Genomic DNA, 12,734 nt, shown 5'->3' with positions numbered 1-12,734 from the left:
GAAGGCTGAGTGCAGAAGAATTGATGGTTTTGAACTGTGGTGTTGGAGAAGACTCTTGTGAGTCCCTTGTACTGCAAGGAGAACTAACCAGTCCATTCTAAAGAATATCAGTCCTGGGTGTTCTTTGGAAGGAATGATGCTAAAGCTGAAACTCCAGTACTTTTGCCACCTCATGTGAACAGACTCATTGGAAAAGACTCTGATGCTGGGAGGGATTGGGGGCAGGAGGAGAAAGGGACAACAGAGGATGTGATGCCTGGACAGCATCACTGACTCTATGGACATGAGTTTGGGTGAACTCCGGGAGTTGGTGATGGACAGGGAGGCCTGGCGTGCTGAAATTCAGTGTTGCAATTCATGGGGTTGCAAAGAGTCAGACATGACTGAATGACTGAACTGAACTGAGCTGAAGAATTTATGCTTTTGAACTGTAGTACTGAGGAACACTATTCATAGTCCCTTGGAAAACAAGGAGATCAAACTAGTCAGTCTTAAAGGAAATCAACCCTGAATATTCTCTGGAAAGACTGATGCTGAAGCTGAAGTTCCAATATTTTGGCCACCTGATGCAAACAGTTGACTCTTTGGAAAAGACTCTGATGCTGGGAAACATTGAAGGCAGAAGGAGAAGAGGGATCAGACGATCAAATGCCTGGATGGCATCATCGACTCAATGGACATGAACTTGGGCAAATTCCAGGAGGTGGTGAGGGACAGGAAAGCCTGGCATGCTGTAGTCCATGAGGTCACAAAGAGTTAAAGTTGACTTAGCAACTGAACAACAATAACTTAGAATGATAAATCACCCCTTTATCCAGATCCTCTAGGAATTATTTCTTTATTACATTTGTATGTTTTTCAATGAATGATTTGGTAAGGTTTCTTTTAAAATAGTCATAAGGAATCAATTCCTAGAGAAGCATAATAATGGGATGATTTCTTTAAGTGATATCACCAAAATTAACAGGGTTAATTCCAGAAGCAATACATAGAAACCACACACTTCACTTCGTGAAATAAACTCACATTTTTTTTTATAGAAAGTTCCAAATGTAGTTTAAATAGAAGTAGATCTTAGTATTATCTACTACTTCAGCATTTTTATAATTTAGATTGCCTCTCTGTCCATGGAACAATGTGTTCTAAAATTCTAGAGTAATGCTACCTGTGAATCTGTGAAAAAAGGTCTCAATCTAGGAAACAAATAGAAAAATAATTTACCAGTACTTCTTGTTTTTTCTTTTTTAAGATGTGTCCCAATTTCACTATTAAATTTGTCCTATGAATTAAAGAATAATGGATCATCCTTTTGTTCTTTGTGTTTTATTGTTAAATGCTCTACACACCTCTTCTCTTGTAGAATTTTACTGCAAAAGTGTTGGGAGCCGCGTTCAGCATTACTGACAAAATGGAGGCATGGCCCCAACCCCCTATCCTTGTCCTGTAGGCACGGACCTGGCATGAAGGAGTTGGGCCTTGTGATTCTGACTTGTCTTTTCCTCTCCTTGGCTGAGTTGACTGAAAAGGAATATTAAGCTTCTTATTGTTCTTGAGAGGAGCATGAGAAGGCACAAAGCCTTCTGCAGTTGTGCTCAGAGAATAATTCATAAAGTTAATCACTGAAATTTGTTCAAGGACTTGTACAAAAGAGTATTCCAGGATGAGCACATAGGCCACAGCTTGAGGCCATGGGAGCGATTGCTATCTGTAGCCTATTTGTGAGGAAAATGTTTATGGCAAAGGAGTTTACTCAATTTAGGGCTTAGTAATAATTAAATAGAAGTTAAAGATTTAAGAAATGTTGTAATGTTAGCATATTTTATTATAGCTTATAGAGGTTAGGAATTTTAGAGATACTGATAGAAGTCTTTTTAAGAGATAGTGAGCTCAGGATGTTAGGAGCAAACAGGATTTAGAAAGATAAGAAATAAACTGAGGAATGTAGCATGAGTTACAATGTAATCACAAGTTAACTATAGGACACATAAGAGGAAGTAGATAATAGATGGTAAAGCTTATTCTGAGAGAATCGCTGAAGCAGGAACTGTGTTTGAAGGGCAACAATGATTTATGGAGATAACAAATCTGGGTGAGGGGAAATAGAAAATGTCAAACCTCCAACCTAATGCTTTTGTAAAAGTACAAAAGAGAATTATAAGCTTGAAATAAATACGCAGTCCAAGAAAATTGAGAGGCTGCATCATTTCTTGCTGACACCGCTCACCCCTTCAGGTTGAATCCCTGGTTGCTGGAGCTGGACTCGAGCATAAAAGACTCACAAACATAAATGAAATCAGAGGTGCACTGTTTTTCAGGCAGAAGGTGAAGCAATCGACCCAATTTAAGAAAACAAAATCCATATGCTGCTGAAAAGCAGGGTGGGTGTATAAAGACTCAGTGGTGACATCCTTCAGAAACCAGAATTACTGGCTGGAAATGGTCATACCTCCAAATCTGCCTGCTTACAGTCAAGGCTTATCTGCATATTAGAGATTTCAGAGCTTCCCTGGAAGGGTGACACTAAATGACAAACACACCAATTCAAACCAACATGAACAATAAATCTCTCAGATTTGTGTAACAACAACAACAACAAAGATTAAAAAAATATATATGCCACACTTCTCTGAAATGAAAAGATCAATCAAACACTTAGTAGTTATTTAGGTAGAGTGTTTTCCCTGTGTTGTCCTCTAAGAGTGTCATAGTATCTGGCCTTCCACTTAGATTTTCAATCTACTTTGAGTTTAATTTTGTATATGGTATCAGGGAGTGTTCTAATTTTATTCTTTTACACAGAGCTGTCCAGTTTTCCTACACCACTTACTGAAGAGACTGCCTTTTCTCCATTGTATATGCTTACTTCCTTTGTCATAGGTTAGGTGACCACAGGTATGTGAGTTCATCTCTGAGCTTTCCATCTTGTTCCATTGATCTATATTTCTGTTTTTGTGCCAGTGCCATACCACCTTGATTACTCTAGCTCTGTATTAAACTAGTGAAAAAGTTCATTTAAGTTTTTCCATCAAATCTTATGTAAGAAACGTTTTGGTCAACTCAATAATATATTCTGAAGTCAGGGAACCTAATTTCTCCAGCTTCATTTTTATTTCTTAAGACTGCTTTGGCTACTTGGGATCTTTTGTGTTTCCATTAAAACTGTAAAAATTTTTGGCTCTAATTCTATGATAAATGCCACTGGTAGTTTGACAGGGATTGTATTGAATCTGTAGATTCTTTGGGTGTATAGTCATCTTCACAATATTGTTTCTTCCAATCCAAGAACATGGTATATCCCTCCATCTGTTTTGTGTCATCTTTGATTTATTTTGTTAGTATCTTGTAGTTTTATGAGCACAAGTCTTTTGTCTCCTTAGATAGGTTTATTCCTAGGTATTTTATTCTTTTTGTTGCAATGGTAAATGAGATTGTTTTCTTAATTCCTCTTTCTGATCTTTCATTGTTAATGTATAGGAATGCTCATTCTTACTTTTTAAAAGCAAAAGACTATGTATGGAAAAACCACTGCAATATAGTAAAGTAATTAGCCTCCAATTAAATAAATTACAAAAAAGAAGTCTAGGGTTTCTGCCATCAGTAGAACTGATTTGTAAAAGGAATGCAAAATCACAAAATAGTCTGTATTAAAATACAAACTGACAGCAACAGTCAAATTTTCTTTTCATGCAAGGGTTAAGAAATTCAAAGAAACGGAGCAAGGGAAAACATGACACAAATAACAGAAAATTCTCTGGAAATGAAGCTCCCATGTGAAAGCCGAGCAGATGTTCCAGGGCTCTGTTATCTGCATTCATGCTACAGCATTAAAATGACATAATTTCCAATAAATAATCATCATTAATTCTGACTATATAATTTACCTTTATAAACACTTTCCTATGAAACTCCTACATTTCATTAGTATGATCTTGTTTATATCTTTTAGTTTTAATAAGGAAAAACTACTATTGTCTCCACTTAGGAGATGTTTCCTAAGACCAGAGGAATAAAACGAATATTGGAGTGTAATGGAGTAATTAATTCACTACATCACTAGTAGAATTTGATCCCACAGTTTTAACATCTAATTGAGTACTCTGCTAAGGACAAGATAATGTGTCTATTTGTTCAGGGTTCTAGGAAAATAGCTAAAATGAAAACATGTCACATTATATTGTTGATTTTCATCATCATCAATACACACATTTTTAAGTGCACCCATGTCATCAGTGTTTTCCTATTACCGAAGTCAGTGAAACTGACACGCTCCCCTTAATTATCCGCAATGCTCTAAATGTAAACACACATATACAGATGCTAACAAGTTAATTACAGTTACTATTAATAAATTACCTCTTCCAAGGCATTCCACAGTTCGTTATCTGTATGCTCATTAAAGGGATCCAGATTTTCCCTCATTGTTCCAGTGAATAAAACAGGTTCCTAAATATGCCAAAACAGTGAGTGTTATTACCTTAACCTCTTTTTATTTTATTCTAATGTGTACAGACTGTCAAAATTAAAATACAAAAACATCTAAATTCATTAATTATTAATAATAAAGTTGCAAATGTATGTTTGCAAAACAGTATCTCTAAAATAATTTTCCATTGTACCAAGTGTGCTACAAAATATCTTCTGAACTACTGAACACTAACAGAATAAAGTGTTGAAGAAGTTTTTTTCATCTTAAGGAAAAAACTGAAGACAAAGGAAGACTTGATTAAAAAAAAAAAAAAAAAAAAACACACCCTGGTAATAAATATCTGTTTAAACACTCACACAAACTGAGGAAATAATTACACAAGAAACTTAACATCAAGATCTACATAAATTAACTGTCAATCCTGGTGTGACTGGGAAATACCAACAGCATGATTAGTAGAGGTTTGTGCCTCAAAGCAAACCATTAAATATTTACACATTAGCACCAAAGACTAAACTAGGCTATTTTCTCCATTGGTCAGACTGTCTTCTAGGATCTGGAATCTCTCCACATGTGTGAAATGAACATCCCCACATGTGCAAGGGGAACGTCAGCTCCTGGGGTCTACAGCACCAATGTCCATGGAGAGATCACCTCTGATTTTGGCATCACTTGGCCCCCATGTTCTCTCACATGTGTGTTAGGCTGGCCTGCCTCACAGAACTTCATTATTAACTGCAAGGACAGGAGGACCTGAAACCCACTGTGACCTGTGTCATGATGCTATGCTATGCTATGCTAAGTCACTTCAGTCGTGTCCGACTCTGTGCGACCCCATAGAGGGCAGCCCACCAGGCTCCCCCGTCCCTGGGATTCTCCAGGCAAGAACACTGGAGTGGGTTGCCATTTCCTTCTCCAATGCATGAAAGTGAAAAATGAAAGTGAAGTCGCTCAGTCGTGTCAGACTCTTCACGACCCCATGGACTGCAGCCTACCAGGCTCCTCCATCCATGGGATTTTCCAGGCAAGAGTACTGGAGTGGGGTGCCATTGCCTTCTCTGCTGTGTCATGATATTTTAATTTAAATAGTTCTTCCTATTCCTCTGCTTCAGGAGGAGCCACAAGTAAATTAATCTGGGAATATATGTTTCTTCTTGCCTCAATAGAGAATCCCATACATAAGCTAATGTAGGCCATTTACATTTTCTTCTGGAAGGCTCAGTAAGCCAGGTCATAAGAATATGCGCAGAAGAGAAGAGCCCAATTGGCTCCTTTCAGTGAAGGGGGCAGGACAAGGGGAGGCACATGTGTGGGAACAAGAGGAGACCTGACTCTTCCACAAGTGCCCAGAACTGCTCAGAATCCCCACATTCAAATCCCACCTGGCCTTGGGGCTGGACTTTTCTCCTCACTTCACAAAAGCCCAAGAGGAAAGATGAAGAAGACAGACATTTCTTTTCCCTAATCATGAGGAAGAATGATACTCAGGAAGCCTTCCAATCCTTCCTTCAATATGGTCTCAGTTTTAAGTCTAGTGAGAGAGAAATGAATACAGAAAACTCAGGGTGTGCCACCAAAAAAAAGACATACTCCTGAGCAAAATCCACAATTAAAAAGACATTATAAAGGGAGATTTAATTGCACAAAGTTGATTAAGTGGCCAATATGCTTTCAAAGCACTGAAAATCACTACTCATACAATATTTCAGAATGAGTACTTGTTGGGAGCCGCATTAGGCATTGCTAACAAAATGGAGGCACGGCCCCAACCCCCTCTCCTCATGCTTCAGGCATGGTCCTGGGATGAAGGAGTTAGGTCCTGTGATTCTGACTTGTTTTTTCCTTTTTTCGGTTGACTTGGCTGGAAAGAATGTTAAGGTGGTTATTGTTCTTGAGAGGAGTGTGAGAAGGCACAAAGCCTTCTGCAGTTGTGCCCAGAGAATAATCCATAAAGTTAACCACTGACATTTGTTCAAGGACCTTTACAAAGAGCATTCCAGAATGAGCACGTAGGCCGCAGCTTGAGGCCATGGGAAGGATTATAATCTGAGATCTGTTTGTGAGGGAAATGTTTATGGCAAAGGAAGTTTGCTGAGTTTAGGGTTTAAGAATAGTTAAGAATAGTTAGAAGCTAAAAGTTTAGGAATGTTGTAGTGTTAGCATATTTTACTATAGCTTGTAGGGATTAGGAATTTTAGAGATATTAATAACTAGAAGCTTTTACAGGAGATAGTGAGCTTAGGAAATTAGGGGCAAGCAGGATTTAGAAAGATAAGAAATAAACTGAGGAATGTGGTATGCAGCCCAGACATAAGCATGAGTTACAATGTAATCACAAGTAAACACCATTCTGAGAGAATCACTGAGGCAGGAACTCTGTTTGAAGGGCAACAATGAGACAATTAATCTGGGTGAAGGGGAACTGAAAATGTCAAACCTATAACCTAATGCTTTTGTCAAAGTATAAAAGAGAACCTGGAGCTTGAAGCTTGAAATAAATATGTTCCTTTTCAGGGGAATAACCATAATTCTACTTCAGATTTTTATAAAAACTTGTTACTCTTTGTAATTATCAACCTTAAGATTCCCACATGCAGGTGATTTCTCATCCTTCAGCTGTCTCCATGAGTTTTACACAAGCGACATAGCCAGGCGAGGGGAGGCTGGTCCCCAATATTCTTCCTCCTTCCCTTCTCCATCTTCCCTTCATTTTCCAGTTTCTTTCAAGTAAGCAGGCTACTCCCTGCATATAATCTCAATCTCAATTTAACTACTTCAGATCCTGAGCACAAAGAACACACATACTTCAGCTACCTGTTGTGTTTCTGGAAATTTGTTAAGAAGAACTTTCATTTTAGATTATTCCTAAAATTTTGAACAGAAGTTGAGGAGTATCTTCTTAAAAACACAGAATTTATCTTTGAAAGTTCCCCCCAGGACTGATGGTCTATGTCCCTACTACCCTGTCTCTGCTCCTACCCAGGTCCTTGTTACCATCACATCTCCCCAGTTCTGACCTGTTCATGCAGGGTAAGCAGTGATGGGGATGAGCCTGGGAGGAAGAGAGAACACCATGGAAGCTCCTGATGCTTCCTGGATCACAAGGACCCAGGATCTAGGGAAGATGGTGTGGGCCTGGCTCAGCTAAGAGAGGCAACTCAAAGAAACAGCACTGGGCTCCCCGTCTTCAGAGTCTGCTCTCAGCTTCCTAAGTTCCCTATATTGGGGTGTTGAGACACAAGCATCACTGCTTCCTACTCATTTGGGGGAAGAGGAATGTAAGTTTTTGCACTTAGACAAGTAAATTCAGGCAACCAAACTAACAGACTTTCTCCACCTCTGCAGCTAGCAAGATGCTGTAAAGACAAAGGGCTCTTGATTGGGAGGGATAACATTTTGAGTATCTTCAACTGACACATATCAGCCCATAACATACAAGTGCATAAACCCATTTCTAAATTGATATTGTCCAAATGAGGGACAGAGCAATAGGAGTAGTATCTTCTGGCTTTGTTCTATACTTATTCATTCTTGCTATGGTTTGGGGAGTCCTTCCAAGTGGGATGGTAGGAAAAATGGTAAAAATATCTGATGAGTACAACACAGCTGAAGAATTGATGCTTTTAATTGTGGTGTTGGAGAAGATTCTTGAGAGGCCCTTGGACTCCAAGGAGATCAAAGCAGTCACTCCTAAAGGAAATCAACCTTGAATATTCACTGGAAGTACTGATACTGAAGCTAAAGCTTCAATACTTTGGCCATCTGATATGAAGAGCTGACTCACTGGAAAGACCCTGATGCTGGGAAAGATTGAAGACAGGAGGAGAGGGGGATGGTTGGATGGCATCACCAACTCAATGGACATGAGTTCGAGCAAGTTCCAGGAGTTGGTGATAGACAGGGAATCCTGGTGTGCTGCAGTCCATGGGGTCACAAAGAGTTGGACATGACTGAGAAGTGGACAAGGTGGAGACTGGAGAGCGTAGGTCTCTGTTATATGACTAGTACTTACTAGTACTTTGGATTTTACTCTGCTGCGATGGGAGTCTTTGAAGATAAAACTGAAACTCTTCGCTATACAACTGAAACACTGTGAATCAACTATGCTGCTACTACTAAGTCGCTTCAGTCGTGTCCGACTCTGTGCGACCCCATAGACAGCAGCCCACCAGGCTCCGCCGTCCCTGGGATTCTCCAGGCAAGAACACTGGAGTGGGTTGCCATTTCCTTCTCCAATGCATGAAAGTGAAAAGTGAAAGTGAATTTGCTCAGTCGTGCCTGACTCTTAGCGACCCCATGGACTGCAGCCTACCAGGCTCCTTTGCCCATGGGATTTTCCAGGCAAAAGTACTGGAGTGGAGTGCCATTGCCTTCTCCGGAATCAACTATACTTCAATTTAAAAAAATAGACACACATAAAATTTGAATCCTGGTTCTGCCCCTTACTTGAAAAATAGGATAAGCTCCCAGTAACTCAGTTTTTAAATCTGTCAGATAAAGATAACAACAAATTGTGAGGATTAAGCAGGAAATGGTGGGATAAGAAACTAAAATGTATTAACAATTCCATAAACTTTAGGAATTATTATTAATATTCTTGTAACTTGTCAGGGACTGTAACAAGCACTAGAGGAACAGAAATGAGAGATATAGGCCCTGTCCTCAAAGAGAGAAAGAAAATAGTCAAGAGTGTGCAGAGGGCTGAGAAAAAGGCTGGAGGTTTTGGTGGGGGATTGGAAAGTAAGATCATGTACAAGGTGATAGTCAGGAAAGAATCTGGTGCGAGGAAAGCCAGAAATCAAAATACAAAAAAATTTTAGTCTGAGTTCTTGCTCTTGGTGGAAAATGTTAGACACATTTCTCTGTTATGCTTTTCCCCAAAATTCCTATTGTGTTTTTTGTTTGTTTTTGTTTCTTTGCTTTACTATTAATATTTATGTAACAATTTAGTTTTTATTATTAAGCAATAAATATAATCACCAAAGACCATGAACACATAAACAAAAATTAAAGAGAAAAGTCATTTCAGAAGGTGTTACTCTTTTTACTTAAGTAGAAACAATACCCAAAAGGCCAGTGCCCTGATTCTTAGGAATATTAACAGTTCCTGATGACTGAGCACTCCTAAGAATGAGACATGGGCACAAACATTATCTCACTAAGCTACATCTTCACAAATCTGTGGGTCCATGATTTCCAGACCGGGTTTAAGGACGAGGATGTTGACGCTTGGCAGCCAAGTTACATCATCAAGGCCCCACAGTCGACGAGGCAGAGCAGGAATAAACTGTGGGTCACACTGGCACTGGGTCTACACTACCATTCTATCCCCGTCTGCCTCCTGAATGGCTTCCTGGGAATCTTTACACATTGAAAGTTCTCTCCAGATTCTTTTTCTTTAATCAACCAACACTGCACCTTGGAGACAAAGGCATAAAAAGTGGAATCTACATGGATACAAAGCTCAGCACTATTCTGTAAACACACTCTCTGGAGTGTGTACCTAGGACATGCTCCAAGGAAGGATGGAAACCAACAGAACAGAACCAAAACATGCTGAGGTCAAGGCCTGTTTAGTCCTTGCTCAGATGTGCTTCCAAATATTATTGGCAGAGCCAAAAAATCATCCAATGTTATTTATTTACAGAGTTATTTTATGTATACAAACATGCAACTTTTTCCTATTAAGAAGCATTAAAAATAACGCAGGGCATGTTTCTAAAGCTTTGCATCCAATAATATGAAAGGAATTTACAGACATGCCCTTTATTTCTACTAACTAATCTCACATGACCATTTTAGTGATGAGTACCATCAAAACATAAAACTTGGGAATCTAAGCTCATTTATTTTATACTGTAACCATAAGTCATAAATTTAATAACCAGAGGAAATCTTTAAATATGGGGGCTGAATGTGCTGAAACATTCTTCCCATTTTTCCTGAAAGGGATACCTCTGAAAAAAAATTTTTTTCAATTGTGATAAAATATACATAAAATTTGCTGGATTAACCACTTTAAGTGCACAGTCCAGTGACGCTAAATACATTCATACTGTTGTACAGCCATCACCACCACCCAGCCACAGATTTCCTTTCATCTTAAGGAACTGAAACTCTGTGCCCATTAAACAACATCTCCCCTCTCCTGGCCACTCCTGGCACCCACCATTCTACATCCTGTATCCATGAATTTGCTATTCTAGGTAACTCCTATTAGTAGAATCATACAGTATTTGTCCTTTGTAAATGGCTTATTTCACTTAGCTTAATTTTTTCAAGGTTCATCTGTGCTATAGCATGTGTCAGAATTTTCTTCTTTATTAAGGCTGAGTAATATTCTACTGTATGGGTATGCACCACATTTTGTTTGTTGACTCATCTGTCAATGGACATTTGAGTGCCTCCACTTTTTTGCTGTTGAGAATAATGTTGCTATAACAAACACGTTTCAGCATCTCTTCAAGACCTTTCTTCCAATTCTTTGGGGTTTATACTCTAAAGTAGAATTGCTAGGTAGGTAATAGACTATGGTTTTTCCAGTGGTCATGTATGGATGTGAAAGTTGGAGTGTGAAGAAAGCTGAGCACCAAAAAATTGATACTTTTGAACTGTGGTGTTGGAGAAGACTCTTGAGAGTCCCTTGGACTGCAAGGAGATCCAACCAGTCCATTCTAAAGGAGATCAGTCCTGGGTGTTCATTGGAAGGACTGATGCTGAAGCTGAAACTCCAATACTTTGTCCACCTCATGCAAAGAGTTGACTCATTGGAAAAGGCCCTGATGCTGGGAGGGATTGGGGGAAGGAGGAGAAGGGGACGACAGAGGATGAGATGGCTGGATGGCATCACTGACTCGATGGACAAGAGTTTGAGTAAACTCTGGGAGTCAGTGATGGACAGGGAGGCCTAGCCTGCTGCGATTCATGGGGTCGCAAAGAGTCGGACATGACTGAGAGACTGAACTGAACTGAACTGAACTGATGACAATTCCATCATTAACTTTTCAGAGCAACCACCAAGTTGATTTCCATAGTAGCTGGACTATTTTACATTACTATCAGCAATGAACAAGGATTCTAATTTCTCTACATCCTTGCCAATGCTTATCATTTTCATTTTTCTCTCTCTTTTCTTTGATAACAGACATCTTAAGGGGTGTGAGGTGGCATTTCACTAGAGTCTGAAAAGAATATCTTGGTTTTAAAATTATTTAGAGTAATTTCAGGTATTTTTGAGGTCATGGGTAGGTAGCAACACTTGTACCCAAGTCCACATCCGCCTTCCTTTGGGAGCCATGTTGTACATGCTTCCCGATAAACAGGTATTTCAGGACATATTGCACCCACATTCCAGGAAGCACATTTGCCTGGCTCATTCTCTCTCCTCTCCTCTCTGTTTCTCATCTCAAGCGGGTATTTTTCTGAGCTTTCTTTGATGGGAAAATGATTATTAAGTATATAAATAAAAAACTCAATTTTTTTTTTTTTAATAAGCATGTCTGTCAAAGCAGTGGGCAGGATGATAGATGAGGACACAGGAACTAGGTTGCCCTTGGCTATATACTTGGAGGATAGTAATTCTCAGTAAATATCATGGAATTATGTTCAGTGAATGAACCACAAGGAAAGACAGGAGTGTCTACCCGTCTATATAATCCAGTCTCCAAAACTCTCCCTGAAAGTTATACTACTTTACAAAGAAGAAGAAAAGAAAACAGAATCAGAGCCCAGGAAGAGATGGCCAACTCAACACTCCACCATCACAGCAGGCACATATGGGTCTACATGAACCACTTCACACTCACTGACCTATTTTGTCCTCACAACAGACTGAGGGGGTGATATCATTATCAGCTTTGTTAGACAGAGAAAACCAAGGTACACAGAGACAGAATTCTGAGTCCACTGCTCTTCCTTATTATTCTGTACTGCCTCCCTGGTGAAAATTATTCATTAATGGCTAAATTGTCAGTCTCCCCAAAGCTTCTATATATCCTATAATTCTCAAAGCCCCACAGTTTCACAGAAAGTTCTCCAAGGAGATATCACTTTTGAAAAGATGTCCTCATTTCCCACAGCAAAATTATATCTATAAGACACTTATTAATAAAATCCATGTTTCCCTATAGGAAACTCTGCAGTGCTAAGCAAACCATTTATCCTTCTGTTCTCAGAATTATGTGATTATCAGTGGATAACATTGTGGAAACTGAGGAAGTCTGAGTCCAGAAATCTATCTCAGTAAGTTATTAAATCACATGCACACAAAACTAACAGATGAAACAAAACAAAACAAAACCTGGTATCC

The 12,734-nt window shown here is 39.1% G+C and overlaps 1 protein-coding gene across 2 annotated transcripts in view; it reads right to left on the bottom strand.

The window, feature by feature from the left end:
* LOC129624648 (ATP-binding cassette sub-family C member 4-like) overlaps positions 1-12,734 on the bottom strand; it is a 174,094-nt gene that overhangs the window by 39,881 nt on the left and 121,479 nt on the right. For both annotated transcript variants that reach the window (XM_055542802.1, XM_055542800.1), the window contains one exon: positions 4,354-4,443. In XM_055542802.1, coding sequence (XP_055398777.1) covers positions 4,354-4,443 — 90 coding nt within the window. The remainder of the gene's footprint in view (positions 1-4,353; positions 4,444-12,734) is intronic.

Source organism: Bubalus kerabau, chromosome 12 (genome assembly GCF_029407905.1).
Source record: "Bubalus kerabau isolate K-KA32 ecotype Philippines breed swamp buffalo chromosome 12, PCC_UOA_SB_1v2, whole genome shotgun sequence".
NCBI classification, from domain to species: domain Eukaryota; kingdom Metazoa; phylum Chordata; class Mammalia; order Artiodactyla; family Bovidae; genus Bubalus; species Bubalus kerabau.
Note: the sequence above shows the minus strand (reverse complement) of the source record. Positions and strands in the feature narration are given on the sequence as shown.